At 44.2% G+C, this 18021-nt stretch overlaps 1 protein-coding gene across 3 annotated transcripts in view; it reads right to left on the reverse strand.

Annotated features, from left to right (window-relative positions):
- The window catches only part of cabin1 (calcineurin binding protein 1), a 76328-nt gene that overhangs the window by 20325 nt on the left and 37982 nt on the right, over positions 1-18021 (reverse strand). For all 3 annotated transcript variants that reach the window (XM_083784905.1, XM_083784904.1, XM_083784903.1), the window contains exons 31-34: positions 17570-17733; positions 17356-17452; positions 16540-17253; positions 3666-3740 (exon numbers count right to left, since the gene is read on the reverse strand). In XM_083784905.1, coding sequence (XP_083641031.1) covers positions 3666-3740; positions 16540-17253; positions 17356-17452; positions 17570-17733 — 1050 coding nt within the window. The remainder of the gene's footprint in view (positions 1-3665; positions 3741-16539; positions 17254-17355; positions 17453-17569; positions 17734-18021) is intronic.

An 18021-nucleotide genomic window follows, 5' to 3' on the forward strand; every position in this document is an offset into this window, starting at 1 on the left:
GTCACGAGGCCTGATGTCACGAGGCCTGATGTCACGAGGCGTGATGTCACGAGGCCTGATGTCACGAGGCGTGATGTCACGAGGCGTGATGTCACGAGGCGTGATGTCACGAGGCCTGATGTCACGAGGCCTGATGTCACGAGGCCTGATGTCACGAGGCCTGATGTCACGAGGCGTGATGTCACGAGGCGTGATGTCACGAGGCGTGATGTCACGAGGCGTGATGGACTGACGATCAAATCTGGAGACATGAGTGACGGACGGGTTTTGCAGGTTTTCATAGTAATCTGCAACCTAAAATGCAGTTTTCTATGCATTTCGACATTACCAAAGTGATGATTGCAGGGATGGACCAACATCGTCATCCCCTGTGCCACACCACAAGCAGAGCTAATAATAGCAGGATATCCATGCATAAGATTATTCAGAGCTCCACTGCTGAGCTGTGTCCAACAGAATTGGCACATAACTCTTCACTGCTAAACAAAGTTCAGCACAGCAGGACAGTAGTCATAGTGTTATAGTTCATGTTTTGTTTCCCAAGCTTTCTGGCATGTATTGGGTTATCCTATATACAGTATGGTATACCCCACCCGCATGGCATTAAAAGAAAGTTAAAACCAACATTAACAATTGTGTGTGAATTCTATTTGAAGTCGACTCATATCTGTTAGTAAGTCTACTGAACTGCTCTTACCAAACAGGCCTCTATAGGCCTCCATTGCCATTACCACCCAAATAAGGCAAACTGTGGAATGGAGTAGACAAACCCCTCAGATACAACTCTAAACAAAGATGCAGACAAGTCTCCAAATAGCTGTCAGCTCTGTGTAATGTATTGTTTTATTAAATACATTTTGTTCAAGAGTAATCTAAAACTACGATCTAGACAACGCTGACACACAGAGTGAGTGCATTAGTGAGGCTTTTCCTGGATGTTACTTTCCTAATCCCATCTGAATCCATAGTCTAGGCGGCAATGGACACTGAATCAACCAGTGATGGCTGCTGAAATGAAGGCTCTCTTAAAACTAGCTGCTATTGCATTGTTCACATTCTCATAACTAGAAAAAGTGCCCTTCCGGGCACAGGTCTCCACCAGGTTATCCACAGATCCGTGCAGTTAGAGGTAAAAACACTTTTCGGCCAGTTATAGCGCCACCTTGAGGCTGAGTTGAAATTGTTCATGTGGCATTTCGTCCTCGGCCTAGTGGGAATGTGGGTGCACAATTTCACGGAAATCACGCGATGTGTTCATGATTTGCAGCATTTTGTTTGAAACTGAGCACTCCTGTGAACTTTGGAAGCCAATCTTAACCAATCAGGATGGAGTCTGATAAATCTGAAAGACCCGTTTCGTTGAATGGCTCTAGAGAGACTGTACCAATTTGCGTGATGTTTGGACAAAATCTGTAGGTGTACTGTGCAAAAACTTGTTTTGCACAAAGCGGCCTCCTGGTGGCGCTATAACAGGCCGTTCTGGAAAGTTTGGGGCAGAGGTTCATGGTTGGCATCCAGGGAGTGTTAACGGTGGCCGAGATTAGCTGTTCACGGACACACGGACGGACACACGGACGGACGGACACGCGGACGGACGGAGTGCAAAACATACTCTCCCCACATGCCTTCGGCCTGGTGGAGACAATAAGGTATGATTCATTAGATGCTATCACAATGGGTACTTTATTTCCCCCAATATTAAAGTAGCAGTTATAAGCTCAACTTGCAGTTCAGTTTTCTTTGTCCGTTATTGCCAAGACCATCAACATACTGAGTGGCTCCTCCTACAGCTTTGCTGCATGGATGCAAAGCCTGGGCTTTAGGAGAAATATCCAGTCAGTTGAATAAACCATCGTTAAGTATCTATCTGGGGTAATCAAGGGCAGATCTAACCCTTCTCCATGTTATTAATACAGTGATACAACCTTGTGTGAGAAAGCCTAGAACAAGAGCTAACAACACCCACCCGGTATTCTCATTGATCAGATTCTCAAATCTGTTGATTTGATCTCTTAACACCGCTGGAACTCTTCAACTAGTTTCAGTAATCAAAAGAAAATCAGGACCTTGGACACTATTAAAGTAATTGTTGCCCTGCCTCATGCACGTGTGCCTTGTGTGGCAGCATCAGGAATGTCTGATATTTACTTTTTTGCCAATATCCGATATTGTCCGACTCCTAATTTCCGATAACGATCAACCTATAGCGATATTTGGCGCTGCACTGCGGCGACATGGGCATAAGGGCTACGCTTATGCGGGCCCTTTGTCTAAGACAAATGTCTTCCTCGGGAGACAAATAATAAAGAACCTTGAACCTTGATATATGCAGGCCTTTTCACCAAAAGTCAACTAATTGTCAGGTAACATTACATATCTAATAAAATAAAATACAGTGACTATATTATCATAATATACAATAATCAGTGATGTTAAGTTTTCAATTAAGTGAGTCCCAGGACTCACTGGTGGTCATTTGAATGAGTCCCACTAATCTAGATCTTGGCCTATTTGACAGTGGAGAAGCATAATTGTCTTGATGTTATTCTTCATGTCATGACAAGGAAATGATTGTATAGGGCCGAAATGGAAACGAGACTGCAAGGACTATTTTTGGTGCTATCCCTTTTGGATCCCTTGTTTGATTGTACATGTATTACATTAAAGGATAATGCCACACTAGACATTTGTACTGAATTCTGTTGATAATGTGTATATTAATAAATAAAGAAAAAAATATATATTTGGGGAGCTGGTCCTTTAAGAAAAGGTTCCACTGGCTGTCGTCTTGATACAACAACAAGTTACAACATTCCATGGACTAACTTTTCATATCTAGAACGGATTGAAACAAAAATCCGCTAATTCGGTATGGAACGCTCTGCATGTTTTTTTTCCCCAGTGACTAATGGATACCTGTGTTCATCTTTAGGTAAGGTTCGCCTTTAATTATTTAACTGCCGACCAGCGATATCGCGGCTTTGTAAGCTTTATATCAATATGAAACTGCTACGCCGGAAACCAACCTTTAGTCCTGTCCCGGTTGCTAGACAGTGCCTTCGTCACCCCCAGCACAAGGACGAGTGCGCATACTTTTGACCATCCATCCGAGTTTGGGATGTGATTTGTGATTTTCCATCGCATCACGATCGACATATTACCATTTCTGGCAAAAGAAAAACATCGTAAGCTACTGCTAACATAAGCTGCTTCTTCTTCTCTCACTCTGCGAGGCCCGGATGTAAATGGGTAGAAATCCAGTCTTTTCCGTGGCGGAAGCTAACTACCTTCAATGACCACTAGGTGGCAGTCTAAGTCAATGAGTGTCAACGAGTGTCAGCTGGACAGCACACACACACACCCTCTTCAGTGCTCTAATTTAAAAGTGACTTGAGTCAGTCTCATTTCTCTCCAAAAGCCTCCTGTTACCATGGTGACGACTGGGATGGTGATGATGTATTGACTACTCCGCAAACCCCACTTCACAGTGAGCGCAGAGCAGACTGCTTTCTATGCGTGAAGCATCTCAAGTTTCATTTCAATAGATGGTTGCAAAGTATCTCTGGATAGAGCAGAGATGTGTGTGTGTGTGTGTGTGTGTGTGTGTGTGTGTGTGTGTGTGTGTGTGTGTGTGTGTGAGAGAGAGGGGGGTCCAGTGTTTTTACCTGTCTTTGGGCAGAAGTGGCCAACTGTATCTGACAGAATTTCACAGCTTGGTCCAAAGCTACGTCCTCGTCAACCTGAGAGAATGAACAGCATTATTATTACCTAATTAGACAGATTATGAGGTTGTAAATGAAAGCAGGGCGTATATACTGTATAAACAATTATGTCTAAAATTATTCAGTGCATTTCATGCTAGTGCATTTACTGTAACCATCTCACGGCTGTCCCCATGGGCAGCTGTGACCGTAGGTAGAGACAGGCAGAACTAACCACTGTTCGGTTTATCCTGCTTTTTTACGGTTGTGAAAACAGAATGCATTCGGAAATACGCTCTAAGAATCTACCAACGACTCACTAGACTAGAGAGTGTCCCCCCCAATAAAGTCCCCTCTGTACTAGTCTGTAGCAAGAATGACCAACCACACACACACACACACACACACACACACACACACACACACACACACACACACACACACACACACACACACACACACACACACACACACACACACACACACACACACACAACCTTTTACTGTTTTAGCATATTATTGTTTGTCTTAAAAAAAGAAAATGAACTGAATACACAGGACTCCAATGGAAACAAGCTGTAAGGCTTTCTTGGGTTATCCCTTTACCATCCTTTTGTATGAATCTGCAGTGTACCTCTTTGCGTGAGTATGTGTGTGGGTCCCTGGCTGGGTATGTGTGAGCACGAAAACAGTATGGTTGTAACATGGTTGCACCCTGGGTGTGTGGGGGTCCCCGAGTTGCACCACTTACTTCACACAGGTGTGATTTATTTTTTGTTGCAAACTGTTTTCAAAGTATTCAATCAATCAAAAAACAGAAGAGAAACGAAGGAGCAAGATAAATAGATACTGTACAGTACACCCCCCTATTGTTTGACAGAATTCATTAAAACAATTTTATTTATATGAAAATATATGAGTGTTTGTAATAAATAGTATATGATATTCTGTTGTATGGTTTTCTGTAATAGGTCCGGAGTTATTTAACGCGGTCTGCTCATGCGAGAGGCAGAACGGGGTGTTGCCAAGTTATAGCTATCCGGTTGGAAAGCACCACTTGCGTGGCGGTGACCCGGGAGGTAAGTAAGTAAGTAAGTAAGTAAATTTTATTTATAAAGCACTTATCAAAACAACAGTTACAAAGTGCTGTACAACAAGGTAAAAAAAACAAAAACAAAAAAACAATCAATTCAAAGCGACGAATTACAGCTCAAAATACAAACGAAATAAATATGTTTTCAGTGACTTCTTAAAAATGTCAACAGACTCAGCATTCTTTATAAAAAGGGGGAGGGCATTCCACAGTGTGGGAGCAGCTACGGCAAATGCCCGGTCGCCCTTGGTTACCCGTTTAGTCTCCGGAATTTTCAGTAGGCCCTTGTCTGATCTTGTATTTTGTTTTGGAAGCAGAAGGTCTGAGATGTAGGGTGGGGCCAGCCCATGTAACGCCTTATAAGTGGTTAAAATGATTTTGAAGTTGATTCTGGATTTGATGGGTAACCAGTGAAGTGAAGCGAGCACCGGTGTGATATGAGATCTGCGATTGGTGTTTGTAAGAATCCTGGCGGCTGTGTTCTGAATTAATTGTAGTTGATGAATAGATGACGAGGTGAGGGAAGTATATAGTCCATTACAGTAGTCGAGTCGGGAAGAGATGAAAGCATGAATTATTTTTTCTAAATCTTGAGTGGAGAGGAGTGGTTTTATTTTAGAGATGTTACGTAGGTGGAAAAAACAGGACTGAGAAGGTGACCTTCTTTACATGAAACTTGAAATTCATGTGGCTATCAAAGAAGACACCCAAGTTTCTAGCAGAGTCTTTAATATTAGAAGCCAAAGGGCCCAGGGATAGCCGAATGGCATTAGCGATGCTTTCGGGGCCGATAATGAGGATCTCTGTTTTGCTAGGGTTAAGCTGCAAAAAAAATTGAGCCATCCAATTGTTAATAGCTGTTAAACAGTCATGCAATACAGTGAGTTTGCTAATATCTGTGTGCTTGAAGGAAATATATAGCTGAGTGTCATCGGCATAACAATGGTATTAGACACCATCAAAGGTATTTATGAGAGCACTAAGGGGTAACATATAAATTGAAAATAGGATAGGACCCAAGATGGACCCCTGGGGGACCCCACATGTCAAAGGAGCAGAGGAGGAGACAAAGCTATCGACAGCAACAGCAACGCTTCTCCCTGACAAGTAAGAGGAGAACCACTCCAGGGCCAGTTCACCTAACCCCACCCACTGTTGGAGCCGGTTTAGGAGTATGGCATGATCGATCGTGTCGAATGCTGCACTAAGATCCAGCAGTAGCAGCACTGAACATTCTCCGATATCAGCTTTCATGATGATATCGCTAGAGACTCTAAGGAGTGCAGTTTCAGTACTATGTTTTTGGCGGAAGCCAGACTGAAACTTGTCAAATAAGTTATTTTGGTTGAGATAGTGCAATAATTGGTTACAGACAACCTTTTCTAAAACCTTGGAGATGAACGGGAGTTTCGAGATTGGTTGATAGTTGCTGTGGACTAATGGGTCTAGGCTAGGTTTTTTTAACAGCGGTTGAATAGTTGCATGTTTGAAATAATCAGGAACACAGCCAGAGGAAATAGAACTGTTGATGATGGACAGAATGAAAGGGCTTAAACTGTTGAAAACTGTTTTTAAGAGTGAAGTGGGGATAATGTCAGCAGGGCTAGATGATGGATGCATATGTGTAACAATCGGTATGAGTTCTTCTATGGAGATTGTACTTAGATGAGACAGTGTGGGGACAGGGGGAGAGACTAGTGTAGGCAGAACAGCTATGGAGGAAGAGGTAGAGGCATGGCTGCGTGTAAGCAGCCATGATGAGCAGGTTGGTGCCTTGCATGGTTTGGTTTCCTTTGTTGCCAGTGTGTGTATGTCAAATACACTATAGTGTGAGAGAAAGGAAACTGTCTGGGTGCTCGGAACTACACTATACTGAAAAAGCGTGTAAAGAGTGTACAAATGTGGAACCTGGACCTGCTATATGAAGAGTATCTGTCTGTGGCAGAAAATGTTGGAACTTATTAATTACTGGTGTACTGACTGGCATACATGCATGAAGTACTCATTCCCCCCCTTGTTTTAGCCTTAAAGGGACGTTTAGAAGATTTATGACACTTTCCTGGGAATCTTTGTGTGTGCAATATGTGGGTTTTAGATATTTTAGCAGTGAGCCCAGTGTTTCTGATGTCATGGGACACTGGGCTCACTTACTTCCTGGACTACATCAAGGAAGCTCTGAGAAGGGAGGGAAGTGGTCACGTGACTGGGCTGCACCATGGCACTTTCATGGACACTTTCATGGGAGCCAAACTCACACAGGAAGTGCAATGAATACATGGCAGTGAATGGAGCCGGCTGGACCAGCTCAGGGGCGGCGGTGGCTCAGGGGTAGAGTGCCTGGATGGTAACCGTAAGGTTGCCAGTTCGAACCCGGGCTCCCCCAGAGTTACTGTCGAAGTGTCCTTGAGCAAGACACTGAACCCCTAATTGCTCCCGATGTGCTAGTTGGTGCCTTGCATGGTTTCCGCTGCCATCGGTGTGTGAATGGGTGAATGTAATGCACAATCTCTGTAAAGCGCCTTGGATAAAGGCGCTATATAAATGCACCATTTAGCATTTATAACAAACATTATTCATGAACAATAAGACCTTTTGTAAAGTAATCACTTCTGGAAAATAACAGAAGACATATCACAGGTTGTTTTCTAATCACTTACTTTTCGATGTGCACAGAGTGCACAGAACATCATTTTATCTGAGGATCTAAACAGCAGCAGGTATCGTTTCTGGCTCCGAAGTATCGCAATATTTGGCTGCCAGACAGAAAACGGTCTCGCGTTCAGAAATGTACTTTGTACTTTATGGTATCTCTATTTTTATAGAGATATCATACCTCTATAAAAATAATAATAAATTACACAGTGTACACATCGAATAACAACACAGCAGACAATAATGTGTTACATGTCTTCTGTTATTTTCCAGAAGTGATTACTTTACAAAAGGTCTCAATTGTTCATAAATAATGTTTGTTCATGAGCTGGTCACTGAGCTCTCATTGACTCCAATGCATTCTGCCAAACTTCCGGGTAGTTTGGCTCCCATGAAAGTGTCCATGAAAGTGTCATGGCGCAGCCCAGTCACGTGACCACTTCACTTCCTTCTCAGAGCTTCCTTGGACTACATGTTGTCTCAGTAAGGCAGCCCTCCCCCTATCCACAAGGAGGAGCAGTGCATCAAAGCATTATGGGAATTGTACTTGTAGTCCAGGAAGTAAGTGAGCCATGTGTCCATGACATCAATCTTCGCCGGGTGTTCAATATTATTGATCAACCCAACGATATAGTCAGAAATTATAATATCAATGGGTGCTCACAAGGCTTTTGATATGATTGAATATAACTACCTCTTCACCACACTGGAAAAGTTTGGCTTCGGCCAGGTGTCAGGTGTCAGGCTATAAGTTAAATCTTAACAAAAGAGTCTTATTTCCCATTAATGATAAAGCACGTCAATTGTCGTACCGGATTTTCCCCTTCTCGGTCAGCACGGACAGTTTTATTTACTTAGGAGTCTGTGTTACTCATAAATACAATGATCTTTTTGGAAAAAATGTCAAAACGAAACTCCGAAAAGCCAAACAGGACATGGAAAGATGGGCAGCACTTCCATTGTCACTAGCTGGTAGGATAAATTCAATAAAAATGACTATTATGCCTTGGTTTCTGTTTCTTTTTCAGGCAATCCCAATGTTTATCCCAAAGGCCTTTTTCAGGGAACTTAATAAATACACATCCACGTTTATTATTTGGGATAGCAAAGTGCCCCGCATAAGGAGAGAATTTCTAGAGCGACGAAAGGAGGAGGGTGGCCTAGCATTACCTAATTATCTGTATTATTGCTGGATCCCAACCAGTCCGGATTCAAGAAGGCCCACTCCACAGAAACTGCCCTGCTGGCAGTCACAGAAGCACTACATGCTGCCCAAGCTGCTTCCCACTCTGCAGTACTGATTCTCCTAGACCTATCGGCAGCATTTGACACAGTGAACCACCAGCTGCTCCTAGACACCCTAGCGGATCTAGGCATCGGTGGAACGGCACTAAAGTGGTTCTCCTCCTACCTCACCGACCGGACCTACCAGGTTTCCTGGAAAGGCCTGTTATCATCCCCCCGAACCCTCCAAACTGGGGTCCCACAGGGATCTGTACTTGGTCCCCTCCTTTTCTCACTGTACACTAAATCCCTTGGCACTATCATCTCTGCTCATAATATATCCTATCACTGCTACGCCGATGACACACAACTGTTTCTATCCTTCCCCCCCTCTGCCACTCAGGTGGAAGAGCGCATCACTGCATGCCTGGCTGACATCTCACAGTGGATGTCCTCCAATCACCTCAAGCTGAACCCAGACAAGACTGAGCTTCTCTTCTTCCCAGCTAAGTCCTGCCCTATGCGGGAGCTAACTATCTCCGTAGACAACGCCCTGGTAACGTCTGTCCCAAAAGCCAGGAATCTCAGTGTTGTCCTGGACAGTCAGCTCTCGTTCAAAGCTCACATCACAGCTGTCACTCGATCCTGTAGGTTCACACTCTATAACATACGACGAATTAGACCGTTCCTCACCCAGGAATCAGCCCAGCTCCTAATCCAGACAACAGTCTTGTCAAAACTCGACTATTGTAACTCCCTCCTTACTGGCCTACCAGCATGTGCACTTAAGCCTCTCCAGCTGATCCAAGATGCCGCAGCTCGCTTGGTCTTCAACCAGCCAAAATTCACACATGTCTCCCCCCTGCTCCGCTCCCTCCACTGGCTCCCGGTCGCTGCCCGCACAGAATACAAAACTCTGATGCTGGCATTCAAAGCAACCAAAGGTATGGCTCCCCCATATCTTGCAAGTATGATTGAACCGTACAAACCCTCCCGCGCACTCAGATCAGCCAACGCAGGGAAGCTGGAAGTACCCTCACTAAAAACGCCGGGACAACGCTCCACACGTCTTCCAACGCTCCAAACTCTTCTCCCTTCTGGCTCCAAAACTGTGGAATGCACTTCCCATTGCAGTCAGAACTGCAGCAGCAGCATCACTCCCAATCTTCCGCCGTAGTCTGAAAACCCACCTTTTCAGACTCCATCATGGCCCATAGCAATTACCCTACCCCCTTAGATAGCATTTCTGTAGACTTAGATAGCATTTGATACAGACTTATAGCATGTTATGTAGACAGCACTATAATTGCATTGTATATAGTCATAGCACGCCATAGTACATATGTATAGCATAGTAGTATATATATATATATATAGTTTATATGTATAGTCTCATAATATAGATATTCCACTGTTACTTTCTTAGCTTACGCATGTTTCATGATAAATGCTTTTTTGTGATGCATTCCCATGCTTTTTGTTCTTGTTTAATGTAAATCGCTCTGGATTAAGAGCGTCTGCTAAATGCCTAAATTGTAAATTGTAAATTGAATTACTGGGCAGCTAATATCCATATGTTAATGTTTTGGATCTTCAATCTACCTGAGACTGAATCCCCAATGCAAACATGCAAGTAGCCCGGTACTGGGCTCTTTGATATGTGCCCAATTACCTCTAAGTAAACGTCAAAGGACAAATAACCCAGTTGTTCAAGGTTCTCTGGAGATTTGGGGCTGTATTTTGCGTGTCTTAAGTACCAGGTCTTATTACTTAACTTAAGACCTGGAGGTGTGGTCAATGCTCTTTGGCCACTCAGAATAGCCAAATGGCATTGATCACGCCTCCAGGTCTTAAGTTAAGTAATAAGACCTAGTACTTAAGACACGCAAAATACAGCACCTTGTCTCAGTTCAGAACCCACTTCAAACTTAAAAAAGCACTTGTCACCTCCCCCATTCGAGCCAACTGCAATTTTGTTCCATCTCTTACAGACCCATTTCAGCAGTGGCATGGAAAAGGAATTAAATTTTAATTCACACATTTAATGTGTGAAAGACCTATTCAAAGATGGGCACTTCCTTTCTTTCAAGCTAATGAAGCGGGTTTTTAATATTCCAGTCAAACTTCTTTACGTATTTGCAAGTAAGTAGCTTTGTTAGAAAATATTTCACTTTGACAACTTGGTAGTACTTGGGTAGACGAGTGTTTGAGTTGGGATCCGGTTTACAGGGGCATAATATCCAGGCTATATGACTGCATTCAGAGGGTGGCTTCCCCATCACTTGAACGTGTGAAAAGGGCATGGGAGGAGGAGTTAGGTATGGATTTACCAGATTTAACCTGGCAATTGGCAGTCTCACTGGTACACTCATCCTCGATATGCATTAGACATTGTTACAATTTAAGGTTTTACATAGACTACATTTATCCCGTAGCAGACTAGCCACAATTTATCCACTCAGATCCAGCCTGTGCCAGGTGTGGTCAGGAGTCTGCTACGCTTAACCACATGTTTTGGTCATGTCCCAGATTAATAATATATTATAATAAGATTGACTGCATTTTGGACAGAGATATTTAATACCTTCTCGTATATTTGTAACTCAACTATAGATCCCAATCCAATGACGCCGTTGTTTGGTGAGGGAATACAAATACCAACTCAACAGGCTGAAGCTATAGCGTTTTCCTCTTTACTTGCCAGACGCCACCATCTCACAAACGCTGGGTGGAGGATGTTATGTCACATCTCAAACTCGTAGGCCCTCATTTATCAACGGGGTTATGGGTGTACACAAGGTGCACCAAATGTGGGTGTACACCGCGTTGATAAATGAGGGCCGTAGAACTTAAATATACAATCAGGGGCTCCACTCAGAAATATACCAGTTTGGCAACCGTTTCTAACCTACTTTGCGGTAGTATTTTCTACTTAGACATTGGCCATCACCCCCCCCCCCCCTTTTCATTTTTATTTTATTTCAGTTATAGTTTATTTCATTAATATACCATTTGTGGTTTTTACATTGCATTTCAGAATTATTTACTCTATACATGAATGTTGAGTACTGGTGTTGTTTTGTTCTGTATCTGTTCTGTATTTGTTGTCATGTATCTGTTGTCTGTCCTTGAATGTGCAAACTTCAATAAAAAATACTTGAAAGATTAACAATTTAACAAACAAAAAAAGTGTATCACATCAGAGCCACTGGGCTCACTGCTAAAAATCTAAAATATCTAAAACCATACACACAAAAAGACCCCCAGGAAAGTGTTCTAAATATTCTCAACGTCATTAACATATATTTTTTTGCAAAAGGGGTGAAGTGTCCCTTTAAATGGTCTTTTTTATTAAGCATGGTTCTCTTACTTCTACAGGCTGAAAGTGGAAGTGATGAAGTCTGAACAGAAGAAGCCTGTTGGAAGGCTTGGAAAACAGAGGACGACAGAAAGGGCTTTTCAGAAATGCTGGAGGGGTTGTTGTTGTAGTGTCATCGCCAGACAGTGTTTGATAACACCAGGGAGCTGTCGTAGGAACACATTGTGATGCCATGCTGTGCCATGTGACATGCAGAAGGGGCCTCCATTATCATTATCATGATGGGTCTGTACTCTGTATGGATGGACATCTGAAGGGCTTATCCTTCATATATCAGACTGAAAATACCAACCAAAGATTTAAAAGAAAAGGAAAAAAAATCCTCAGATTGAAATATGCATGCGTTTGGTTCTCCTGGACATTATCTTTTAATACAGCAAGACACATGGCCATGTATTTGAATGATTTTTGCATAGGGCTGTGCAATAAAGCATGTGATACAGAAGTAGGAACTATCCAAAAGAGGACAGAACTGGAAAACAATCGTAAAGATGAATTGATGTGATCCGATGACATGAAACCACCACGCGAAGGAATCCCCATATATGAAAATGTAGTCTAATCATATTATCATTATTCCTACTATTGTTCATACCGTCTGCTGATCATTATTCCTACTATTGTTCATACCGTCTGATTACTATGGTTGCATAGCTTTCTCGGACCGTTCCGATCTATAGGCTATGCAAAGCAGCATGTTCATTATTCTATTGTTGATGCCAAGTAGAGAGAACACATTATGCATGCATTTATTTTTATCCTGCCGTTGTACGGTGGATTGGAATTCAGTCCATTTAGTAATTAGCCTTTGTTCCCTAGTGGGGCAATAAAGACTGAAGTGAAGTGAACTGTACTGAATTTAATTCAAATGCCTCAGTAGATGACCTATGCTCTCCTCTCCTGCCCCTCAAAACTCCAGGAGCAGCCTTCTGGCCTGCCTCACGGCCAATATCAAGGCAAGTCCTCAGGAGTTAGCACTAGAGTTGTGTACCAACTCTCCTACTCAGTGGATACATCACACATCTAGAAAACAGACAGGGTGTGTTCATCTGTTTAAAACAGTTTTTTTTTTAATCGAAGAACCACTGACATAGAAACATAGCTTTTTCAGAAAACTGTCAGGATGTAGAAGACATTTTTTTAATCTGATCTCAGGTCAAAATGGGTTAAATGCAACTGGCAAGCTCCTCTGTGGAATGCTTTAACTTAACACTAGTGTTTAGTCCTTTCACTTACTGCTCTGTGACACTCTTCAGTTCTCACTTTGGTCAGTTTTCCCTTTATTCCCAACAACGAGAACGCGGTGCTGCTCTTGGAGATTGCCAGACATCAGACATCAGAGCGATGCCGTGTCCATTCATTGGATTCATTTTAAGCCAATTATTTGGCTTAATTTTTGGTGTGAAATATAAAAAAGTGGTATCATACCACGTTTGAAAATGTATTTTTTTATAGGATATTCTGGACAATCACTTTATTTTTTATAAGATATTCCACATTGATTCATTGGTTATAATATATTGATCACATGATCACTCCATGTGTAGCAATTTGTGTGAGTTTGAGAACAAAACTGGAGCTTTAGTGTAGTAACAAAAGTGTAAGAAAATATTTATGGCAGAAAATCTATTTAGGCAGAAATGGGCTTGGCTCCTTATATGGGGATTTATTTCATGATCCAAGGAATCGAGGGAATATGACCGAAGGTTCACCTCAAAAGTTATAGACCATAACGTACAGCGGGTCTGGTGCCACCATGAGGCTGATTTTAACTTTTTTTGAGTGGTGCAACCACTCCTATAGACAGCTATACGCACGCACGCACACACACACACACACACACACTGTTGGGGTGTTACAGTACAGTGAAAGTACAGTACAGTAGAGGGACCCCCCACACGGTAACCCTGTCATTTCTCAACGGGGTGGCTCGCTGAGCTGGCACCCTGGAACTTCTGGGGACCCCCACACGGAGTTGCACCACTCACATCACACAGGTGTGATTATTTGTGTCTTCCTTGAACTACTGGTAGCAAAGTTTTACAGCGTTTGGTCCCCCTGACCGATTAGCTCTGGACTCACAGAGGCTAAATTCTATGCCTCCTGGCCCGACTTCTAGGAAACAGTAGGTCCACAAAGCCAGTGGCAAAGGGTGAGTTTTACTACCTTTTAAATCAAATTGTTTGCCCCTGATCATGGCTTATCCATAGATAGATCCGTTTTCCTTAGCAGTATTTCCTATTTGGTATACTATGAAGTGACCAAACACTAGATGATATCTAATCTTGCTGTGTGTGTGTGTGTGTGTGTGTGTGTGTGTGTGTGTGTGTGTGTGTATTTTTTGTATTTCGTTTGTAATTGTATTCATTAGATCATGGATGGTCTACAGAGGAACCTGATAAGCACCCAGAGAACGAGCTCTATGGGATGCACACTGTGACAAATAAGAGTGCTCCTTCCAACAACTGAGTAAATGAATAATATACGTATTACATACTGTATATAGTGAGTAAGCCAATTCACATGATAATTACGACCAAGCACTGCCACCACATTCAGAGAGCCCTTTACAGAGTGTCCACAGATAATACTTTTGGACACTCACAACCACCACGGAGGTTGTGGGTTAGAATCCACCGTGGTGCAACCAGCTTTTCCGGGCATCAATGCAATTGGCCCGTGTTCAGGGGTGGGTGATATTGGTCATTGCATGTACTCCTACGGGCTAGGGCGGCGAGTCAGTAGGATACAATAGCAGTGACAACACATAATGTGTGTCTGGGGAGGAATTCATTGGCATAACGGGGTTATTGGGGTACAACTTTGGATGCTCCATGGGCCCTATAGGCCTCATGACTCGGTAAGGCTTACTTACTTTTGATGCTATTCTCAAATAGACTACAAAATGAGGCTAACCTAGACACACTTGTGAACCAATCTGATAATCTGTGAATGTGTGTAATCAATCGCTAATGTACAGAGTTAAATGTGGCTTAATATGAGCAGCAGAGAGTGCCACAAGCACATATAAGCTTGCGTCATGGTAGCGTTTATCAACTTAAATAGACAGGGAAAGTCCCTTATTTGCATTGGGGGTTGATGCTGCTATTTGAATCTAAAATGAGGGGATTCCCCACATCCATTTTATTTTTACTGCTCTGCACGCACAGTGGCACACACAGTGCTACATTAGGCAATTCGTTTCATATCCTACTAGGCAATAAGTACAGTTCTTTAGTGCTTCAAACAGTGTCTATTGTAAGATGATATGGGTATACAAAGTCTTTGATATTGCTTGGCTCAAGAAAATGGCACAACTTATTTTCTCCAACAAGAATCTCTCCGACAAGAATCTATACAGGGAAACCAAACGTTTTTCCACAATCCGTGCACCGAGCCCCGTCCCCATGGGAATAGTAGTAACCTAAAAACACCCGAGCCCCATGGGAATAGTAGTAACCTAAAAACCCAGGGTTAAAACAGACATTAAGCCCCAAATCCAGCTTCATAGAAGGCCCCAGCTCTCTTGTTCCAAATCATGTTTAAATAACTATTTAAAATTATACTAGAGGGAGGAATCAGGTCGTATCGGGGATAAGAAAGTGCTTGTTTTCTTACACTCAACATCCTCCTGTGTATGGTGATGGTAAACTATTCCATCCATCAACCAACACAGACACATCATGCGTCAGGTCTTGCAGTCACTGATTGGACTTGCTATTGATGCCGATGCCTTGCTTTCATGATATGTAAAAAGTAATGCATGTAAATCTAATCTTTATTCATTCGAGTAAAAACAGGTGCCTCCCCCCATCCAATCCAGCAATAGCCATCATAGAGCTTTTTTTCTCTTAAATTCTTATCCCAAGATTTTGTAACCCAGTTTTCTTTTCACCCAGTGGCAATGTAATCCTGGGCGCTACACTTCCTCTGCCAATCTGGGGGGGCAGCGGACTGACCTCATGCCTCCTTCTATGCATGAGGAGTCCAAGCTGCTTCTTTTCACCTGACAGAGGGGAATTTCCCCGGCCGGACGTAGCGCGTGGAAGGGACACGTTATTCCGACCAGTTCCTTTCCCCTCCATCAGGCGCCCCGGCTGGCCAGGGGGAGGTAGTTTTAGAGACCAGGATTACGGCATGTTTTTGTGAGGGTATCTACCCTAGGGGACTCGGGGAGAACATGCAAACTCCACACAGAAAGGCCCTATCGCCAACCCCCGCCTCGGGTATGGGCACTGATGACGCGGAGGAGGGAACACGCCGCCAGTGCCCACAGCGTCCCCAGCGGGAATCGAACCCAGGACCTTCTAGCTGAGGCGACAGCACTACCAACTGTGTCGGCTTGTGCTGGCAGCCTGGCAATCATGCTTATCCCCCCCCCCCCCCCCCCCCAAACACACACACTTTTCCGTCTGTCTACATTTCCTAGAAAATTTTCCTAAATTTACCATGACATATGAACTCCTGAAATACCAAATGAGGAGGCATACCTGTTTTATGAGCATGTAAGTCTCCGACATGATCTTCTCAATACGTGCCAGGTCATAGGTCATGACCTTCTGGCCCTGCTGCCACACCCTGTAGGCGTCCAACAGAAGGGTTTTGCCCGACTCCACGTCCTCCAGCAGCTTCCTCTTTCTGTTGGGCCGTCGCAGCAACAGGCCCTGGTCCGGCCCGCAGGCAGCCAGCGGGCTCTTGATTGGCAGAGGCGGGAGTTGCTGTTGCCTGGAGCTGATGCTCAGCTCCTCCAGAGACAGCTCTGACGTTGGCCGGCTGCACTCGGCCACTTTCTCCCCAGGCTCCACCGCAGTCCTGGGGGCCTCGGGCACCGCCTGGTTGCCCTGAGAGTCCACAGCGGTGGAGGGTTTTCTCCAGTGGCCTGTGACCGGGTCCAGCTCCATGGGCTCCTCGGGCTCTACTCTGGCTCCTTCGCTCCCAGCAGCCTCCACCTTCCCAGGCTGGAGGTCCTGAGGTTTATCCCCCCTGTCTGTGGCCAGCAGGACGGAGGCAGGCGGCGCTTTGCAGGCCTCTCGGGGCCCTGGGTCGGGGCCGCCGGCAGCGCAGGTGGCCTCAGCGAGCCCAGGCTTCTTCGGCAACACATGTTTACTGTCGTCTGCTGCAGCAGCGGCGGGCCTGTTGGATGCATCCGTCGTGGTCATCTCCCCCATGGAGGGTGCAAGCACTTTGGAGGGCTGCTCAGACACCTGAGAAAGAACAGAGCCTGTCACAACAAGACACACAAAGCATGCCAGAGGTGTAGAACACTCTGGAGATCTCAAGAGTGTGTACCAGGCAGTGAGCATTACCCCAGCGAGACTGTTCAGACTGTCCTCCAGCACTTTTACAGTTAGGAAAAACGCTCTCTTAGCCAAAACCTGGCGGTCCACATCCCGTAAATATTTCCTTCAGAGAGAGAGAGAGAGAGAGAGAGAGAGAAAGAGAAATGGGAAAGGAAACTGAGATCAGTTGTAGAACAAAACATGTAATCCAGAGGAATCTCTCGGCAGGTTTTATCCTTACTTTCCCTGGTCAGGTGTTCGCTGGAGCGTGAAAGAGACTTTGAGCAGTGTGTCGTGATCCTTGAGCTGAGACAGCACCTCCAGCAAAAGGACGATGGATCGGTTCATATGAGATGCAAAGCTGCCCGGGCGATCAATCTCATCCACTGGAATACGCCAGATGCCCTGTCGGGAGATTGGAGGAGGAGAAGCAATGAGAGAAGGAATTAGTTCTGTGTTGCTGCTGTGTCACAAAAAAGCTGAATAATAAACAAAAACTTCCTGTGGCGGGGGCATACTAGCTTAAAGAAAGGTTATAACCCCAAACAAACAAACAGTGCGGGAGCTGGCTGGAGTCCAGTGCGAGCTGGCACAGTTTTGCAAGAGTCTGTCCGCCTTTCTGAACAGCTAATCTGCTGGACCAATCGACATGAAACTTTGTACACACATTCGCTACAGGCCAAGTAAGAACTG

The sequence above is a fragment of the Protomyctophum parallelum genome, assembly GCF_964188405.1.
Source record: "Protomyctophum parallelum genome assembly, chromosome: 15".
NCBI lineage: Eukaryota > Metazoa > Chordata > Actinopteri > Myctophiformes > Myctophidae > Protomyctophum > Protomyctophum parallelum.